Source organism: Gobius niger (assembly GCF_951799975.1).
Source record: "Gobius niger genome assembly, chromosome: 8".
NCBI lineage: Eukaryota > Metazoa > Chordata > Actinopteri > Gobiiformes > Gobiidae > Gobius > Gobius niger.
The window spans coordinates 17,465,012-17,485,843 of record NC_136859.1 but is presented as its reverse complement, the minus strand read 5'-3'; the positions used below and the strand labels follow the sequence as shown (position 1 = coordinate 17,485,843).

General features: G+C 39.2%; 2 protein-coding genes across 3 annotated transcripts in view; both read right to left on the bottom strand.

Moving 5' to 3' along the window:
• Positions 1 to 12,182, bottom strand: part of mtbp (MDM2 binding protein) — a 29,179-nt gene extending 16,997 nt beyond the window's left edge. For both annotated transcript variants that reach the window (XM_079562198.1, XM_079562199.1), the window contains exons 1-8: positions 12,034 to 12,182; positions 11,730 to 11,813; positions 11,571 to 11,644; positions 9,444 to 9,592; positions 9,242 to 9,300; positions 5,659 to 5,803; positions 5,282 to 5,396; positions 1,454 to 1,558 (exon numbers count right to left, since the gene is read on the bottom strand). In XM_079562198.1, coding sequence (XP_079418324.1) covers positions 1,454 to 1,558; positions 5,282 to 5,396; positions 5,659 to 5,803; positions 9,242 to 9,300; positions 9,444 to 9,592; positions 11,571 to 11,644; positions 11,730 to 11,813; positions 12,034 to 12,091 — 789 coding nt within the window. In that variant the 5' untranslated portion in view covers positions 12,092 to 12,182. The remainder of the gene's footprint in view (positions 1 to 1,453; positions 1,559 to 5,281; positions 5,397 to 5,658; positions 5,804 to 9,241; positions 9,301 to 9,443; positions 9,593 to 11,570; positions 11,645 to 11,729; positions 11,814 to 12,033) is intronic.
• Positions 12,183 to 13,143: 961 nt separating this feature from the next.
• Positions 13,144 to 20,655, bottom strand: zfat (zinc finger and AT hook domain containing). The gene is made up of 23 exons (XM_079561725.1): positions 20,501 to 20,655; positions 20,110 to 20,268; positions 19,909 to 20,037; positions 19,677 to 19,817; positions 19,356 to 19,499; positions 19,205 to 19,281; positions 19,058 to 19,131; positions 18,899 to 18,964; positions 18,667 to 18,815; positions 18,483 to 18,574; positions 18,252 to 18,400; positions 17,358 to 18,174; positions 17,137 to 17,263; positions 16,834 to 17,066; positions 16,577 to 16,658; positions 16,365 to 16,484; positions 15,534 to 15,707; positions 15,363 to 15,454; positions 15,148 to 15,286; positions 14,081 to 14,184; positions 13,904 to 13,991; positions 13,715 to 13,821; positions 13,144 to 13,418 (listed from the first exon to the last, which is right to left on the bottom strand). The coding sequence occupies exons 1-23, from the start codon at positions 20,532 to 20,534 to the stop codon at positions 13,233 to 13,235; spliced, it is 3,483 nt and encodes a 1,160-aa protein (XP_079417851.1). The 5' UTR covers positions 20,535 to 20,655; the 3' UTR covers positions 13,144 to 13,232.
• Between the last annotated feature and the right edge of the window lie 177 nt (positions 20,656 to 20,832).

The following is a 20,832-nucleotide window of genomic DNA, read 5'->3' as shown; positions in this document are numbered from 1 at the left end:
AAAACGGTGGCCTGTTCCTTTAAAGTGAACGTTTGTGGGAGACTCTTTGTGCTAATTCTGCTTCTGATTGGATGAGTCACAGACAGATATTTATGAAATTTAAAATGTACAAAACACTACATACCCTAGCTTAAGAAACAAAGTAGGTTTTCATCAAAAATACATAATTGTCATGTCATTCTTGCTCTATTCGAGTCTGTGTACTAGAAAACGATTAAGAGATTACCAAAATAGTTGTCAACTATTTCAATAATTTGTTATTTGTCAGTTAATCGATTAGTTGTTTCAGACCTACTTTGTGTCAGGGGAAACTGAAGCTACAAACGTAGTTTACCACCACCGAATACGGAGTGAATGTACAATTGTCTCATGTAAAGCGCTTTGTGACCATGTCTGTGAAAGGCGCTATATAAATAAAGATCTTCTTCTTCTTTTTCTACTTTAAAGCAGTGGTTCTCGGGGGCATAGCGCTGGACCCACACTCACTTCAAGATGACAAGCTGCAACTCAAGTAAGTAATTCTGATTTATACACCATGTAAAAAACACTGTATTTGCCCACAGATTAATGACTTAGCATAAACTGAGCAGATAATACCAGATGTTTTAACAGATTCTGCAATTTATCAGTGGAAAAACATTCAAAGAAATGCACCCTGGGGAAAGCTCACGACCCACAAGAAACTTTCAAAACCCACCAGTTGAGAACCGCTGTAATAGAAACTCATTAAACATTTTCAGTCCATTTCATTATCATCACTTACAAGTATGAATTTACCATCCCAATTTGCACTTGTTTTAGACTAACAACACAATTAGTGTGCGCACTGCAGACGTCCTGTGGCGCCCGAGGAGTTAATGATTTTCTGACTGTGAAGAAAACTGAAAATGATCCTTTCCGTTGTGTGTCCTATTGCCATTAGTGTGTAAGAGCGCCAGTGTGTATGTGCAATGCATGTGTATAATTCATAACCGCCATATGAGAACAGCAACTCCTGAGAGTGTTATTGTATTTGCAATAAATCTACATCAGAAAACTCATTACAGAACAAAATTGCCCACAAATGTTATAAAAAAAAAAGCCTCTTTGCTCTCACCGTTTCCTGTAATGAGTCTAATCCAGCCACAATACTTGCTTCATTTCAGATCAAACAACTAAAACAGCCAGGTTTATTAATTACAAGTCCAATAAATCAAAACAACTGGATATTCTGGACTTACAAATTCCTTTAAGCTAAATGTAATGTAAAATCAACAGAATATGTTAAAGAAGATAGTCAAATCTATAGTCCAATCTTGTATCCGTGCATTAGGGCCTAGAGACACAGTTTTTACCAATGCATTTGAACATGACCCAGTTATATCATAATCATATATAAGTGTGAAGGTAAAACTGTGTGCCAGGCATAAAAATCATCGACAATGTCAAAGTTGGGCGCGTTAAGGAGACTCACCTCAGCGTTTAGTTTGTTCTCCGCAGGGGTGAGGAGTCTGGATCTTGGAACGGGATTTAAAGGGAAGCGCAACGAAAAACCATCAAAACGCAGCTCTGAAACAAACTTAAATGTAAAGAAAAAGTTAAGAATGTGAGGTAGGGAAAGTGGGACACTTGCACTGTATTGCAACAGTTTTACAAAACGAATTGCAACGACTTTGATAACAATTATCTCGAAAAGCTTCATGTGAAACGCTTTAAATCGAGTGTGGAGTGAATGCATTAAGCACTTCTGGAAAAGCGCTTTACAAGACTGATGCATTATTATCATCATTATGATTCATTATTATTATTATTATAACTGCACTAACAGTTAAGCGATAATGGTTGTGATTTTACAGTTCCTTTGAGCATTCTCTTTTGTTCAACGCTTTCCAACTGTGAAGCTTTTACTGACGGCCCAAACCCACTAATTTCTGAAGACAGTGACTTGGAAAAGGTCACTTGAATGAAGCTTCAGCACAACGGAAAGAGAAAAGTGGAAATGCCTTGTGGTAATATGTAACCAGTCAAATGAATCTGTGAATTTATGTTAGATACAGAGATATTTGTTCTGTTCACAAGCAGAAACTTATTGACTTGCCAATATAGAAATAGCCATATTTCTAAGCATGACAAATTAAAGTGATGACTCTTTCTGGGTGGCTCTAAAAGGCACTTGTTTCACCCATTAACCCAAAACATAGTAGGGTAATCCTCCAGCTCGCTTATCTTGACCAAACTTAAGCTCAAGATCTTAACATGGATCCCTGACAAAGACTGTGAAAATAATGGGCGTAGCATCGCTATAAGCTGCTGAAGCCTAATAGGAAATTGAGACAGCTTATCATCTCACGTGTTTGTCTCTTAACCCTCACCTGAACCGAGCGCATTTTCTCCAGTTTGGCCTTATCCAGATCTAAAAGCTTCTTGGAAAAAGTGTCAAAATAGAGACAAAAACATGGATGAAAACCAACAAAAAAAAGTGGCGACAAAAACATGCCGGAAAAGCAGCAATAACACAATGGAAAAAAAGCGACAAAAACACGACTAAAGAAGAGTGATGAAAAAGTAACATAAAAGCCACAATAAAAGAGAGAAAAACGTGACAAAAACGTGGCGACAACGTGACAAAAAAGTTAGGATCAGTTATGCAGGTCTTCGCTTTTAAATGAGGCATTACCCCGGCCTATAGGCATCAAGATGTTTTTAGATTTGGTTAAAGCCTAACTGGAGAAAATGCATTATTTTTGACCCATTCTAAATAAAAGGAGCTGGTTCTAAAGCCCAGCCATATTTTCAAGTGCGAAAGATACCAGTTACTAGTTGCCTGGAACGTAACATAAGCCTGCGCTGAACACTTTGGGGAAGCCAAACTCACTTATGGTGCGTTCCTGGCAACTGGTTACCGATATCTTTCCCACCTCCCACTTGGAAAAACACTGCTCGAACTGGTAATCTGCTAACCTCCAGACTGCTACAAGTTCGGATACAAGATGAAGACAGTAATGGCGCCCCCCAGTGGTGGAGCGCAGCTACTGTTACAACTGTAACAAAATCACTGCATGAGTGAAGTGAACGTTACTGTTGGGCACAGCTTTCAACAAAACGTTATGTTGCATTTTTTTCAATTATATCTGGTTTGGTAAACTTTCTAGTAACGGTAGCATTGTATGAGCTAACAGTTATAGCATTAGCCGTTTTGTTTACATGCAGCTTTATTCACCTGGAACGCTCTGAGGTTGTAAATCGTAATTTTCAAGTGGGAAAGATATCAGTTACTAGTTGCCTGGAACGCAGCATAAGCCTGCTCTGGACACTTTGGGGAAAGCCAAACTCACTTATGGTGCGTTCCAGGCAACTGGTAACTGATATCTTTCCCACCTCCCACTTGGGAAAATGCCTTGGAACGCCGCTCGAACTGGTAATTACAACTTGTAAACTCGGAGAGTAGCAGACTGCTTCGAGTTCGGATGCGAGATGAAGACAGTAATGGCGCCCCCCAGTGGTGAAGCTCAGCAAATGTTAAAACTGTAACAAAACCACTGCATCAGTGAAGTGAACGTTTTCGTCACAGCTTTCAACATAACGTTGCATTTTTTTCAATTATAACTGGCTTTCTAATAACGTTAGCATTAGGGCTGAGACGATCCACTTTTGTCAAGATCCGATACGTATCACGATACTCAGGAGCCGATCTGATATTGTGATACAATAAGTAATTATGATTTGTAATATGTTAACCTTTAAATGAGTGTCAGTCGTGTCAAAAGTTTATAAACCCAATGCCATTTGACAGCTACCGAAGTGTTAAAGGGACTATACAGAGTTTAAAAATGTTAAAATTATGTATTTTCCTCAACCTACATGTTCCAACAATGTCCTAATGTGTAGAATGAGCCCAGACCTGTTCACCACAACTGCCTTTAAAATCCTGCACTGTCACTCAAAAACGTGTTACTTCGGGTCCGAATTGCCGTCATGCACGAGCTTAATATAGAAGGTTTAGTTACACGTATGACCTGAGGTGGCAGTAGTGAGCCTAAAATGGCGAACTTGCATCTAGCCCCTTTAAGATCCAAAAGTTAATGAACACAAAATGTAACAAAGTGCTGTTACTGGAAAACAAAGGAGTGCAGGATAAAAATGCCTTCAAACACAAGTATTGAAAGTATTGCGATACTTGAAAAGGTAAATCCGATCCGATATTTTGTCCCAGCCCTAGTTAGCACTGTATGAGCTAACTGTTGTAGCATTAGCCGTTTTGCTCACAAACGACTTTATTCACCTGGAACCATTAGTCATCACTACAGTCTATAAGCCCACAGAGATGGGTATTTTGATGTATCAGAGTTAATAAAGTCTTCAAATACACATAATTTTAACAAAGAAATACAAAAAAAAATTAACACTCATATTCTGTCCATACTGGATATCAAATTCTTGCCAACTCCGCCTCCCCTCTGTGCCTGACAAAGCCACGGGGTTGAGTGAGGGCCAGCCTTTGCAGTGAAGGGCAATGACAGCAGCCGGGAGAAGTTCCCATGGCCCCTCAGTGACCTCCAGTGAATCCACCATCTCCATTCAGCAGCAGGATAACTCCTAATCCCCCGCGGAGGTAAAAAAATACTTCATTTAAAAGAGCACGGCCAGAAATGTACCCTTTGGACTTTGTGTGCACGGAATACATATTTTTTCATATAGGCCGCTAAAACACAAAAAGGGTCACAAAAGATTAGTGCTTCATTGTCTAAAGGAAAACACAGTGTTCTTTTTGAGTCTTCGCCTCCAGAAAACCCTCTCCATAATAAATACACAGGCCAAGAGAGACGGTGAAATGAAAAGGACAGAGTGCTTTTTCTGTGCCCTAAAGAATAACAAGCTCCTTCGTACAGATTCTCTCACCCAGACGAGCATTTCCAACCAACACATAGCCTTGATTAAATGCACAGGAAACTAATTTGCACGTACAATCTTCCTCAAAGCAATCATAAAGCATGTAGATTTGCAAATGTCTCAACCTTTTCATTATTGGCAAATAGCTTCATCAAACAGGGGTGGTGAGTCCACGGCACGCAGGGAAAAAAACACAAATAAACTTTACTTTGAATCTGCTTTTATCTCTCTTCTGTTTGTAGCCCAATGCAACAAATACACAGTCATGTTGTTTATAACAATTTTTGAATAACCACCGCTCAGTCTTCTACGATGCGCATATGTTATATTGGACTTTCTGAGGGAGTTATACAGAAATAACAGCACACAGAAAGTCCACAATATTTCTCGCATGTTGTTTAAAAACAAATACCTTTTTCTCTCTAATAACCAGCCCTCCTCTCCACATTTCCCTGTGGTCGACACATCTGTCGAGCGCAGCGGGCTCCTCCAGGCCAGCGCTCAGGAAAGAGGCCACTTTCTGCCACCTGTAACAAACAAAGCAACATCTAGTGCTGGGAACGTTTTTCCTAAAATGTTGTTTCTGGGGAAACGTGGATGTGCTATAAAATGGTCAGAACAAGGTCGTTAAACATCAATTTCTGATGGTTGTTACAATTTCTTCCTTATAAGAGGTAATTATTAAAAGATAGTTAGATAAAGCTTATTCAAAGAACTCCCCCTAGAGGTACAGAGGGGCAACTGCACAACAGCTCTATTAAACTAAACATAGTTTTTGCAAGTACTTACACACTGAAGTGCTGCGTCACTACAGTGATTTGAGCATTGTGCCAACTGCTCATGTGTTTGAGGGCTCCCAGCAAAGGCAGCAGCTCTTTTGCAGAGGGCGGCTGATCAGTAGAGCAGAGCATCAACACATCAAGCAGGGCTTTTCCTAAAAACAACAAAACACACTTTGCTCTTTAAATTTAAATGCATGTTGTTCAATTTGAATGACATTTGTTATTAATAATCGCTTAAAGGCAAAACTTGTGTCTTCACCATGCATGCATTATTATTATGCAAGTGAGTTTCTTCACTTTTTCAAACTCCAATCTGCATAAAACTGAAAAGCTGTAGGATTGAAGCGTCCCGGGTGATGAGAGGAAAAGCAAGTCCACGCCCTGAATCAGGTGTGCAGAATTATTATACAACTTAAAAAGCCAAAATAGTAAAGAAAATAGCACAAAAAAAAAATAGTAAAGAAAAAACATCTGTCAGACACTGAAGAACTGTTGAAAGCTTGTCAGAGGGAGGCACCCATCTTGAAATTTCTAAAATATTGGGATGAGACCACAGAACCATTAAGTTTTATTGCCAAGAGCCAACAAGGTCTCAAGATCTCATCAGTCCATAAACCCTTTCAAAGATCTGTCTATCATTCCTGACCACCTCTAAATATTTCAGCTCAGCTATTCCCATATTTTTGGTACCAGCCATGGTACCAGTGTCCCATTGGCTCCAAAGCTCTTGCCTTCATCTGAATACAGAAAAAAACTGTGCATATTTTTTTCTCGTCAGCCAGCAGGGGATGAACAACCATCTGTGATCGTTAGCGGCGAGAGATTAGATGTAGTTAAACAATTTAAGTATTTAGGAGTGCTCTTTGATTCAAATCTAGACTTCAAGCAGCATATTAAGAAAATTGTACATATAATTAAATTCAGTTTGTCAAACCTTAAGCATATAAGACCATCTCTGACAACAGCAGAGTCTTATGATCTTCAGTCATATAACGTACTCTTACCACATGGTCCCAAACATGAATCCAGTCTCTCTTTAGGAAAACATTAAACATTCTGGATGGAAAGCCTTTACATAATCATAATAATAGGACAATCTGCATGTGTCTCTTCAAATTTTGAGAGATTGTTGGAGTCTTTATCAGTCCACAGTTAAAGAATCCAAACGTAAGCATTTTGCTGATATTATTCTCTCAAATTGTCACAAACCCCGTGTGTTATTCAAGTCAATTGAAACAATTCTTAATGCTCCCCAGGCTCCCTGTTTTGAGGTCTCCCCTGAAGTTTGTGAACGTTTTTTACACTTTTTTATTGACAAGGTCTCTCTAGCCAGGGCCCAGATTTCTCTGCCCACATTGGACCCTTCAGGCCCTCCCACCTGCTCTGCTGTCTTCCACCAGTTTGAGCCTGTCTCCCTCTCTCATCTACAGGAGCTGGTTGTTCGGCTTAAGCCCTCGGGTTCACCCCATGATGCTATTCCTCCTCGCCTTTTTAAAGAGGTTTTCTCTACTGTTGGGTCAACTGTTCTGTCCATCATAAATAGCAGCTTGGCATCTGGAGTGGTTCCTACAAATTTTAAACATGCAGTTGTGCAGCCACTACTTAAAAAGTCTGGACTGGACGCAAATGTTCTTTCCAATTTCAGACCTATTTCCAAGCTACCCTTTTTATCAAAGGTCTTAGAAAAAATTGTATATGGGCAGATCTCTGCATACCTAAATGAAAACAATCTGTTTGAGGTTTTCCAATCCGGCTTCAAGTCAATGCACAGCACAGAATCTGCGCTTTTAAGGGTTTTTAATGATATTCTTTTAACGTGTGACTCTGGTGACTGTGTGGTCCTTGTATTACTTGATCTCACGGCGGCCTTTGATACTGTGGACCATGACATTTTATGTTCACGTCTGGAAAACTGGGTTGGCTTAAAGGGTGTTGCGCTAAACTGGTTCAGGTCCTACCTCAAGGACAGAACTTTCAGTGTCCGTCTAGCGGATCACGAGTCGACACATGCCCCTCTGCATTACGCTGTGCCACAAGGGTCTATTTTAGGCCCTGTTCTTTTTTCACTGTACCTGTTGCCCCTGGGCTCAATCCTCAGGAAACATGGTATGTCCTTTCACTGTTATGCAGATGACTGCCAAATTTATGTACCGCTCAAGAAAAACGATGGCTTCTCTTTAAGTTTGCTTCAAACCTGTCTAAATGATGTCAAAGCCTGGATGGCCCTGAACTTTTTGCACTCTAAAACGGAAGTCATGGTGTTTGGACCAAGTTCCAATTTTAATCCTGTTGACTTGGAAAACCTGAATGTTTATTGTAAAGGGGAAATGGTCAACCTGGGTTTTAAAATGGATCCATGTTTTAAACTGGAGAGTCAGATCCGCTCAGTTGTGAGGTCGAGCTTCTTTCATTTGAGGCAGCTCGCTAAAGTCAAGCACCTTTTGGCACGACAGCACTTTGAGACGGTAATCCACGCCTTTGTGGCCACTCGGCTGGATTACTGTAACTCTCTTTTTTTTGGGGTGAGTCAGTCCTGTGTCTCTCGACTGCAGCTCGTGCAAAATGCAGCGGCGCGTCTTTTAACTGGCACACGAAAATTTGACCACATCACCCCCATTTTATCCTCACTTCACTGGCTGCCTGTGCACTTTAGGATCCATTTTAAACTGCTTCTATTTGTTTTTAAATGTCTTCATTGTGTCGCCCCGCTGTACCTCTCTGAGCTCTTACACCCGTACAAGCCTTCGCGGTCTCTCAGGTCGGCTGATCAGCTCCTCCTCAGCGTCCCAAAGACCGAACGAAAGCTCAGAGGGGATCGGGCTTTTGCGGTGGCTGCACCAAAATTATGGAACGAGTTGCCCTTACACATAAGACAGGCTTCTTCTGTGCCTGTTTTTAAATCTGTTCTTAAAACGCACTTGTTCACTTTGGCTTTTAACACAGCTTGAGTTTTTGACATTTTACCAGATTTTATTCATTTGTATTCGATGCACCTTTTGTATTGTATTTTATGTTATGTTTGATGTTATGTTATGTTTGTAGCACTTTGGTCAACTCAGTTGTTTTAAAGTGCATTATAAATAAAGTTGCCATTGCCATTGCCATAATCATTACTGTAACATTGTAAGCAAGTATAATATTTTAGATTTCGATCGGTCTTCGATACGGTCTTGCTAATTCTGGTACATTTACATTGAGGCTTTCTGCTGACGTGTTGATTAATGTGCACTGTCTTAATTCAAGTAAATAAATAAACATTTTAACAGACATATCAAGAAAGAGCAGAGCATCCCCTGACAAGCATTCAACAATTTTTGACTCATCAGTGCCTGACAGATCTCTTTACCATTTTGTGTGAGAGAAAGAAACTGCATAATAATTCTGCACATCTGATTCAGAGCGTGGACCTGCTTTGGCCACACTTCCTCTGATTACACGGATGGCCGTCACCTGGGACGCTTCAATCCAACAGCCTTCCAGTTTTACACACTTGAACAATATGCAAAAAAAAACTAACTTGCGTAGTAATTCTTCACACACTGTAATTAGTTCAGCAGTCAGACCACATTTTTGAGGAGCATGTTTTTTACCTGGAGGTGGGAGCTTGTCTGATAATAAATGCAGGCCTTCAGCAGCCTCATCCAAGAGCCTGTTCAAAGACAAGCGCAGCTCAGAAAGAACCTCTTGTGCCAAATTAATTATTAATTAACTTTTCATCAAGAAGAGACTACGAGACTTATTTAATGATCAGCGTTAAGTCAGTGATTATATAGAGTTGGGTAAGAGACTCACTCTGTCAGTGTTGAATCATCAACCTTTTGATCCAGCACCTCCTGGTCACACAAACAGCTGATGCACAGCTCTACAGCAGTGGGCAGGTCCCCTTCACTGTCAGTCCTCTGACCGCACGCACTAAGCTCCTGCCATTCAGAGCTGCAGAACTACACAAACATAATCACTGGATTACAGCACTGTATGTTTGATATTTGGGCTGCAACTAACGATTATTTTGGTAATCGATTAATCGCTTGGCTGAATGGTGACTTTTTTTTTTTTTATCACATAAAGCTAAAGTGGCGCCGCTTGAGGACATAAATTTAAACACTTTATTATTTTTTTAAACACTGTCTTTATTATATTATATATATATATTAATCACATTCGGAAAAAATACTTGAAAATGACAAGCAAAGCTCCCACATTTTGAGAATGAACACAATGCCCTACATGTGCCGGACATTAAAATTCAAATAAGCAACAAAGTATATTATTACTTATGTATACTGATACAAAAAACAAAACCCAAAGCATATAGGTGGACATTTAAGTATAACATAAAGTTTTTGTTTAAAGTAATATTTAAGACAAAGTTGAAAATACTGTTGCAGATAAATTAGAAATAACACTGCGTTTTGTATCTGCTCCATTACTCGCCCCATTAGATAAAATGACCATACCATCCAAAATGTATCTTCCCGCCACTGCAAAGAATACCTTATCTTTTCTAGATCCAAGTACATCATTACATCCCTAAACCAGTTCACATGTGTGGGGGCTCTGCTTGCTTCCAGTTTATTCAAATTAACCGTCGCGCAAGCAGACAAGTAAAAAGTATAACCTTTCGATGTGACTGTCTATTCACTACCTTGTAATCTATTACTCCAAGAACTGCTGTGAGAGGATTCAAATCAATAGGTCTGTGTAAAGCTTTTGATCATGTTGAAAAGATGTTTAACCAAAATGTTGACAGCTTAGAGCAACCCCAAACCATGTGCGTGTTTGCAGCGCACACACAAAGCATCCACATCCAGAATAGGACTGAAAGATATATCATTATTGTATCTTTGGCGGCATGATAGCGCAGCAGTTAGCGCTCTCGCTTCACAGCTAGAAGGTCCAGGGTTCAATTCCCACCTGGACGGGGCATTTCTGTGTGGAGTTTGCATGTTCTCCCCGTGTATGTGTAGGTCTCCTCCGGGTACTCCGGTTTCCCCTACCACTAAAAACATGTACAATAGGCCAGGATGAATTGTGTGTGTGAGTGAATGTATGGTGGTGGTCAGAGGGTCCGTTGGCGCAGACGTGTGCAGTCGCGACAGGCGCTTCTGTCAGTCTCCCCCAGGGGAAACTGAAGCTAAAAACGTAGCTTACCACCACCGAGTGTCGAGTGAATGTACAATTGTCTCAAAGCGCTTTGTGACTATATGTCTGTGAAAGGCGCTATACAAATAAAGATCTTCTATCCATATCGGGATATGAACATATCGAACAAGCAACGATATTGATATTGAGATATGAACATTCTTTTGAATGTTCATATCTCAATATCAATATCGATTCAAATCGAAAAAAGCAAGATTCAGATTTGTTCTCTTTTTTTCACCATCCCATAATTATATCGTATCGAGATATCTGGCATGAATATCGAGATATGAAATTTTGTCCATATCGTTCAGCCCTAATCCAGAAACACCTTGCTTAATTTGAGTCTGGACCAATGGAGCCTGATGTTCTTAAACTGTATTAGCCGAATGAGTGCATTTAAGGAGTAAACTTTCTAAGGCTCTTAGTGCCAATTCTGATTTCTAATTGGATGAGACACAGAGAGACATTTATGAAATTTTCAATGTATAAAACACTACATACATAGGTTTCCATCCCCCCCCCCAAAGAAATCATGTCATTTTTGCTCTATCTAAGACTGTGTTTACTAGAAAACGATTCATCGATTACTAAAATAGTTCAATAATCGATTAGTTGTCCATTAATCGATTGTTTCATATACTACTGTATATTACTGACATATACAGTAATTTCACATCAATCTAAAATATAGACTCTGTGTTACAAGTCAACCATAGAATATAACTACCAGCACGTGCTCTGTAAATGGTCATTTAGCATCATAAAACAACTGACCTGTGTAATTCCTTGACTTGCCTCAACAGCAAAGAACCATTTTTGAGCGGCGGGGTTTCCACTGAGAGAACAAGCTAAGCAAAAGGAAAATACGAAAAAATGTAGAGCACACATTTTGAGTTATTAAGAAAGAAAGGAGAAATGGTTAGTAGTTCTTACCTGGAAACAAGGGGCTCTCTTCCAAAGGCTCACAACTTGAAAGGTCCACTAGTTTGTCATAAATGTGTTGTACTTGTGCAAGACCTGTAATTAAAACAGTAACATCCAATGCAATGTCAACACAGCCACTGGTATGGACGGCAAGCATTTATCTGGACAAGTAAGTAATGTTCTTCATCTATTAATTTACACACTGTTTACTTTAGACATACCCAAATGAACCACTAGGAATGAATAGTTATTGCCAAAGTTAGCTTGAGTTAGCTCCGAGGCGCGGTAACTTTAAATTGTTACAGACACTTACTTTCATGCAGGGTGTCGTCGCTCTGGCAGAAAGATACGACCAAAACATAACGATCCATCACAGGTTTTAATAAAGGTACAAACCCGAGACTTAAAAAAAATGTGCATTAGGCGATTTCTGCCCTCTGTCAAATTTCCCACCAACTCTTCTTCGTCTCCAGGGTGAAAACTACAAGGCTCACTACCGCCTCCTGGTGTTACAAGAACGAAACTCACGCGCTGGGAAATGATGTGGAAAAACAGTGAAACGTTTAACCCCTTAACCCCCACCTTCACCGAGCACATTTTCTCTAGTTTTACCCAAAAATAAATATCTCAAAAACTTGAGAAGCAGACTATAGAAGACTATATTAATCTCTGTAGAGAAATCTCTGTAGAGAAATTTGTTCTCTGCATTTGACCCAGCCTCATTGTCGCTGGACAACCTGGCTGTAGGAGCAGTGAGCTGTTAGTTCGTGCTGGCGCTCGGGGCCCCATCTCCATGATGTGGAGCCAGGCTGGTGGTCAGAAACACCTGGCTGGAGGATAACAATTTATTGCTGTTTTATCCTAACTGTAATGGACTGTCTATGGTTAAACCTCTTAACCCCCATGTTAACCAAGCACATTTTCTGTAGTCTAGTTCCCAAATCTAAAAGGTCACAGACTATAGGCCAGAGTAATGTCTCATTTAAAAGCTATGACCTGCAAAACTAATCTAAGTTTCTTCCTTGTCTTAATTATCACGTTTTAGTTGTTTTTGTCGAATTTTTATCATGTTTTCATTGCTTTTTTGTGGCATTTTTGCCAGATTTTGTTTTTATGTGTAGTAGAGCTTTGTAGGTCTTAGCTTTCAAATGAGGCGTTACTCTGGCCTATAGGCTGTAACCTTTTAGATTTGGGAAAAGCTGAACTAGAGATGATTTACTTAGTTAATGCAGGAGTTAAGAGGTTAAACCATAAATAGTCCATTACAGTTATGCTAAAATAGCAATAAATTGTTATTCTTGTTTATGGCTGCATGGAATAGGATTTTACCAAATAAACAAAATAAAACACAAGTAACATTTAGCTGAAACATGTATTTACAAAGTCGTAAACAAGTAGTAATAACTGCACAGAGGATTCATTTGTCCAAAGTATTTTATTAAAAATATAGGTTTTATTTATGTATTGACATTTTGTTTATTTTAAAGCAGAGGTCCGGGTAGTTTGTTTTAGTTAAATTTCCACAGTCTCCTCCTGGACATACACAATGTAGTGGTGTGTGCTATCTCCCTGAGTGAGGACAGTCAGTCCCTCAAGACCTTCAGCCTCCTCCACCACCATCACCTGGTCCGCTCCAAGGTCTTCATCCGCATTCACAACCATCAATTGGTCAGCACCGATTTCCTGTTCATCTGCAATCTGTGAGTTCACACAACAGTGCTGTATTGTTATATACAGTTAGGCTCATAATGTATCAGTTTGACCTCCAGTATGTGTGTATGAATGCTGTGTGAACGGAAAAGGACTAAATAAATACTAATACTAATAATTACGTTAGCTGACTCAGACAGGATGCCAAATGGGTTTAGTTTTAAACATGCTAGGCTGGGAAGTCAGGGAAGAAGAAAAAAATAACCAGGACACTCTGTACATTCCAAGAGTCAGCAAATCCAGGATGTGTTGTTTTTGCTCAACAGTGTATTACTGTTGTTTACCTGCTCCATAACAGTGACAGTGCCGGGAGCCATGGCCACCATTGGAGTAACAACGTTGTGCGCCTCTGAGTTAAATTCTGTGATCTGCTGCAGAATGTTAACAGCCTCTACAAACACAAAACAATCATTAATAATACAACTTCATTGTAAAACAGTATTTTACATTTTTGCACATGATGGTTTCAGTACCGCTGTCTTGTAAACTTTCTACTGGCACTTCTGTTAGCTGCATCTCATCATCCACTGGTACAAACTGTGTCTCAACAGGTTCAGTTTCCTAGATAAGGCCATGACAAAATGGATTAGAGCTGTTAGTTTTATTCCGTACTCCTGAAATTATAGCTATAGGTAAAAATATATAGTTACCTCAAAAGATATCTGCAGTACATTCAAACTATGATTGTTCTTCAGGTGGCGGTTTAACTCCCTCTTACTTCCATGAACAGAATCACAGACTGGGCATTTCAGAACTACACACGGACAAATGGAGAAAAGTGAAGATGTTCTGAGGATTAGGGGTCAAATATTTGCAAAAAATCTACAAACCCAGGCTCTCAGTACGTGAACGACTTAATTAAAAGGCTTCGCTTTCAAGGACCAAGCCTATTCATATTCTCTAATCTAAGGTCTGTTAAAATAGTGGCTATTCCTATGGATTAAATAAGCATGTTGTTAAAGGAATAGGCCACCGTTTTTACATACTAAGATATGTTCTTACCTCACTTTAGACGTGTTAATATATCCCCGTCTGGTCTTTGTCCGTGCGCTCTGCCAGGCAAACGGAGCACATACGCAGCCTCTCCCACATGTCACATAGCTCCGAAAAAGCTCACGATAGAAGCTACCAAGCTCTTCCACGTGTTCCCTATTTAAATAAAGTTACGTGAAGTGTTTTCATGCGAAGTATATTTACACAGAAATGTAGCATGTCGATTTTATAAGCAAATAAAAAGGGGGACTATATTGTGAGGCGTAATGATACGAGGAGCAAAACGTCCGCGCAGTAACTCCTAAAGACTTCCCCCGCTCACTTCCGTCAATAACCTTTGGGAGTTACTGCGCGGACGTTTTACTCCTCGTATCATTACGCCTTACAATATAGTCCCCCTTTTTATCTGCTTATAAAATCGACACGTTACATTTCTGTGTAAATATACTTCGCATGAAAACACTTCACGTAACTTTATTTAAATAGGGAACACGTGGAAGAGCTTGGTAGCTTCTATCGTGAGCTTTTTTGGAGCTATGTGACATGTGGGAGAGGCTGCGTATGTGCTCCGTTTGCGTGACAGAGCGCACGGACAAAGACCAGACGGGGATATATTAACTCGACTAAAGTGAGGTAAGAACATATTTTAGTATGTAAAAACGGTGGCCTATTCCTTTAACCTATCATAGCATTTTGTATTAAGTTTATATTTTCAATAAAATACCTGGTGTTTCCTGTGCTTCTGGGCTAGAGTCCTCCTCTTCTGCCTCTGGATATTTCTCATCTGGATGTTTCTTCTTATAGTGTCGCTTAAGAGGACCGACTTTATTGCAGGAGTAGAAGCAATGAGGACACTGGAAAGCCTATATACAGAAAGATAAGCTCGCCTTAGATAAATATTCATTAACAGTATAAAAAAGACTAAAAAAGGGGTCTGACTTGTCTTCCTCTGGCATGTTGTTCCATGTGTCTTGTGAGAGATGGTTTTAAAGCAGAAGCAAAGTCACACTCAGAACATTTATATCTCTTTCCTGGTCAGAAACATGTTCATCCAATTAAATACCTGCGGCGTTGACACTGAATACATTTGACAAATGTATAGGTAAATACCTTCATTAGTGTGACCCAGAGTGTGGCTTTTCAGAGACACTTCAGATTTAAACTTTTTACCACACAGTTCACACAGGTGAATTTTCTCAGTTTTGTGTCGGTTCATGTGAAGCTTCAAGTTACTTTTCCTGCAGCCAGCATAGTCGCACATATTACAGGTGAAGGGCTTTATACCTGAAAAGATATTTACAACATTTATTTTCAATATAAAAATATCCCTTGAGTCTAGTACTGATGCATGATCATCTGTTTGTCATTATTCAACACTGACCCAACTATATTAAGATATACAGGACAGTAGAGCTGTGCATTTTTTTAAATTTAAATCAAATCATGAATCATTTACAGATTGACTAAGGGCTTAATTGACCTACAGTCAGTCCTGTGGTTTGGAGTGAAGTTCGAATTTTTTTTTGGAAACATTTTTGTTAAAATATGAGGGAGTGGAAATAGCCTTACATTTTTAGTATTGTTTCAGTCGTGTTCCATAAAGCCATTTTTTATTATTGTCAATAAAAAGTAATTAAAGCAAGGTCAATCAATTGAGGGAAGAAACTGATTATTTTGGTCCAGTCCTACAGGACAGTATTTACATTTACCAACAGATGGTATGAATATATGAGAGAGTTGCCTCACTTTAAAGCCCACTTCAAGGTAAAGTGATCATCACATTTAGCCAAGTGCTAATCAAATACTGGGTGCAGCGAGACAACAGATGTCCTCAAGGCCAGTACTTGCGTCGATTATATATTTTAACAGATTTATTGCCCATGCAGGACCATTGTTAATGTTTGTAAACATGGTGTTTGTTGAAGGACAGAAATAGAGTACCTTCATGAGCCCAAATGTGCTGCTGAAAGTCACTGCTGTTTTTCAGGAAGTAGGAGTCACAGTAAGGGCACTTTTCTGCTTGTTTCTCCATCCGCCCTTTCCCCTCTGCTGAGACTGTGTCTGTAAATTACACATAAAAAATACCGAGCTATAGCGTGTGCATTTTTTAAAACTGTAACTCAGTATTATATTAGGCTTCCAAAGAAATTTACCTGGGTGAATTTTTCTCATGTGCTGCTTGAGACGGTGCTCGGGATAGTTGTTGTTACAGACAGTGCAGGGCACAGTTTTTGTCTAAAAATGAATATTGTGAAATTAGTTCCCTGTTAAGAGGAAAATGCACCGGTACATATACTAAGTGAAGCTTCTTTATTTATTTTCCAATGTAATCTATATGTAATTATGGGTCGTTCAAAGTAAGTTCTAACCTTACTTTTTAACAATATGTATGGAATTAAAAAAAACTTACCTCTTCATGAAATCTTCTCACATGTATTTGTAGTTTATATTTGTCAGGTGTGGTGTATTCACAATCCCCATTAGGACAAGACAGCAACAGGTCACTGTGTTTCTGAATCATGTGGCGATTCAAAGAGCTTTTGGTGATTGATGAAAATTTGCACTGTGAACAGTGCTGGAGGTGCTCCTTGGTGTGTGTGCGCACATGATTATTATAGTGAACCTTGTAAGCAAAAAGTTTCCCTGGTGAAAGAAAACATTTAATTTAATAGTGCACTAGATGTCTGAAAAGATTATATTGAATTCAACTTACCACAGTATTGGCATTCTAACTCCCCATACACTTTTCTTAGTTGCTGGAATGTCTCAACACTTAGCTGAGTTTTCTGAATAGATGACAGCACTTGAAGAAATGCATTTTCAGCAGAGACCTTCAATTCCTATAGACAGAATATATATATGATACAAAGCAATAAATGTTAATTATTATGTACTATGAAAGTATGAGTATTAAGTATAAAGATGTTTCTGTACCTCTTTTGACTGTGGAGTTTTATCACTGTCCACTGGAAATAGCGATTGTTCTTGTGAAGTCGTAGTTGATACATATGTATTTGTGGTGTCAGGCGTGTCATAATGAGACACTGTGTTTTCTTCTGTCTTGTCACAAACTGAAAGCTCCTTTTGCTCTTTTGTATGTTCAGCTAGATTTGTACAATCCTTTGTCAAGTCTTTATTTTGAGTTTCAGAAATAGATGACTTTACCAGCTCTTGATGAAGCTCAATTGGGTTGCTTTGTAATGATGCTTCGGGGTCTAAATTAATGTTTGTATTTTGCAACAAAGGTCCCATTTCCAGATCTTCAGGCTGATTTTGCTCTACCACCTGTTCACTAATTGACTTCTCTTGCAGTTCCTCTGGGGTGTTATCATTGCCGGTTACCTCCTCCCTGAGGTTCTCATCTCTGCCTGTCAGATCAATTAGTTTCTCTGAATCTTGAGCCCATATGCCTCCACCCGGCTGAATAAGCTGGTAGCTACTGCTAATACAATCACTGAACGCTTGCTCTTGGTCTAGTTCTGGGTGAGACGTTGTCAGGTGAGTCTTCAGTCTGTGACAGCTCACAAACACACTTTTGCATAAACAACACATGTAGAGGAAACAGTGCTTTCTGACATGAGCAGTGAGAATACTTAGTTTTGGAGCAGCATATTCACAGAGCATGCACCCAAACGGCGGCTGAGGGTCATGGACCAGAAGGTGGCGGTCTCGGTCTTTACAGCTTTTGAAACATCTCTTGCATGTAGGACAGTGAAATAAAAGCTGCCTAAACCCCTGACGAGTCTTTAACCTACAAGCAGAAAAAATAATTAGGTCTGACAAGTAGTAACAGGTATTTGTAAAATACATCTCTATAAACTATATCACCTTAGTTGTTGATAGATTTTATTTACATCAGTATCTTTTAAATTGTGACATTTCTCCATGTGTTTGAGTAAGTTCTTCACGTCTGAGTACTTGCTCTTGCAGAAACTGCAATGTTGCTTTACTTTGAAATGAACTCGCTCAATGTGAACCTTTATCAAATAAAAGTCCAAACAAAGTTAAAACAGTGAACCTTAAAGTTATAAAAAAGTAATGAGGCAAAGGATAAAATACCTTTAGATGTCCAGAGCTAATGCAAGTAAAGGAACAGTGCTTGCAATGAAACTTGTCTCCAGTATGTTTCCTCAAATGAACATTGAGGTTTGCTACAAGACATCACAAACAATATGACATGTTTTAGCTAATATTGTGTTTCAAACACACAACAGAATCAAAAGAGTATTTTTTTTTTGCCTACCTTTTATAGCCGAGGCGTAATCACAATGAGGACATTTAAAGGGTTTCTCTTTGGTGTGTGTCCTTAAGTGAGCAACCAGTGAATGTTTGAATTTAAATATTTTATTGCAGAACTCACACGTAAACACTTTAAATTGACTCTGAAATGGACTGAAAAAAGCAAAAGTGCCACATTAGACAATGTATCTAAACGCATCAGTAAATATGGTGATGTTGGAATCATAATACTGTACCTCATAGTGTCTTGTGTAAAGGAATATTCCTGAAAACCTTTGGTGGTTTCTGTAGTTGGATCTGAACTGTTCATTAAAAACAATGAATGTATGACCACCAAGGACAAAATACTTTGAACACCTATGTACATTTTTGCAGGGTATGGTATGTATGATCACCTTGGCCCCATCTCCATTTTTGAATTTTTAGAGGTGCCAGCATCGTCACTTGTGGCTGTCACTTGTGGTTGACTCTACACACAAAAGAGTAAACAATTTTTAATGACAGATTTCAAATGTTGTTGCTTTTGTTTAGTCCCGTGGTACCTGTGGTGCATCTTGCGCAGGTGGGGACACTTCTTCTGTGGGGTTTTCCTCCTCTACAGAGACCATTTTACAAGCATCTGTTGGGCATAGTTAAGACATCGTAAAGTCCTGCATATGTTCAAAACATAAATGCTAAAATTTAATGTCAAACCTGGTACTGTGGCATCTTCTGCCAAAAAAACCTTGATCACAGATTTTTTGCTTGCTGTTGGCACATTTTTTTCTTTTGATTGGGAAATTTGGTCTTCAAACGCTGGTCGACTTCTTTTAGTAGTTTTACGAGGTTCAAAGTTATCTTAAAAAAAAAACATTGTAAATATATTGGAGTCAAATAAACAACGCATTAAAGGTGCAATATGTAAGGTGCATTGTATATCAACTTTTTTTCCACATAAAAAGTTGCATTATGCACCTTTAAAGCCTGTGTATGGATGACATGACGATAACATATTTATTTCTATAGATTTCTTACTAGTGTAATTTTTTTCTTCCTCCTCATCCTCCTCGACATCTTTAAGGCAAATATGTTTGAGGATTTGTCGTTTGTTTCTGAAACTGCGGTGACACTCTTTACATTCCAACCCTGATGCCTCCTCTTCATTTTGAACTGAAACTAAAAAGGTAAAAACAAGAAAGATAAATGACCAATAACATAAAACATGTTGCTATTGCTGTTGTTATTGTTACACATTTCATTACTCTACCTTGGTCTCTGTCTTCCTTCTCCCCTTCTGTTACAGCACTGACTTCTTCTGTGTAACTGGGAGACTCAGCTTTGTGTCTTTTATTTGTTGAACCTTTTGGCCTTCCACGCTTTCGTTTAGGTCCAGGCTCTGTGAGATAAACAATTTTGCGAGCTTTGCAGGGTTCACAGACCATGTGTTAAATCATGGCAGCTTACTGACCAGTGTGATTTTGTACAAGCTGTGGATCGAGTGGCTGCAGTGCTATTATAAAGTCATGTGGGAGCCCCTGCTGTTGATGCACCTGAGAGCAGTGGGTCAGGAGCTGAGAATGACTGGGAGAAAACAAGTTGCAGAGCCTACACATAAACACATTCCCATCTGAAGAAAGAGAAAGAGGTAAAGTTAACTTATTAATGTGGTACTGTGGTTCAACATGTGGTTTTATGTTTATTAATCCTGCCTCTAAGATTCCCTGAAAATGTTAGACAACTCTTGAAACCGTCCATGCCTGTGTGTTGTTTATTATGGGATTTTGGACTATGAGGCTATGACAAACATATTCGAACTTAGCTATAGCGTCTTGATATCCATAGCTAGCGTCAGTGCTTACCTGCCGCTGGTTTATCCATAATCTCTAGCAACATATTATCTCAAAAACAGAATACTTTTAATCCACCTCATGTCTATCGTTAAAATTTTGCGTTTTATTTTATTTTAGTTTAACTAACAAATGTATGTCGAATCTGCCACATTGTCAACACACAAGTAATGATAAAAACCGGATGTAGCAGGATGCTAACGCACACCTTTGGAGCGCCTCTAGCGGTTGGCTGACTTTAATGCATAGACAAACTCATGGAGCTATTATACACATACAACACAAGGACATCCAATGAAATCAATCATGGATGAACCATAGAATTGTCTAAATCACACGCACGC

Bases quoted from the DNA above. Each gene is read 5' to 3' on its own strand.
- zfat (XM_079561725.1), bottom strand. From the start codon at position 20,534: ATGTTGCTAGAGATTATGGATAAACCAGCGGCAG. The intron at 15,708-16,364 runs GTACTCTATTTC...ATATCTTTTCAG, and splicing joins GCACATTTGGGCTCATGAAG to GTATAAAGCCCTTCACCTGT. The intron at 13,992-14,080 runs GTAACTATATAT...GGCCTTATCTAG, and splicing joins TACTGCAGATATCTTTTGAG to GAAACTGAACCTGTTGAGAC.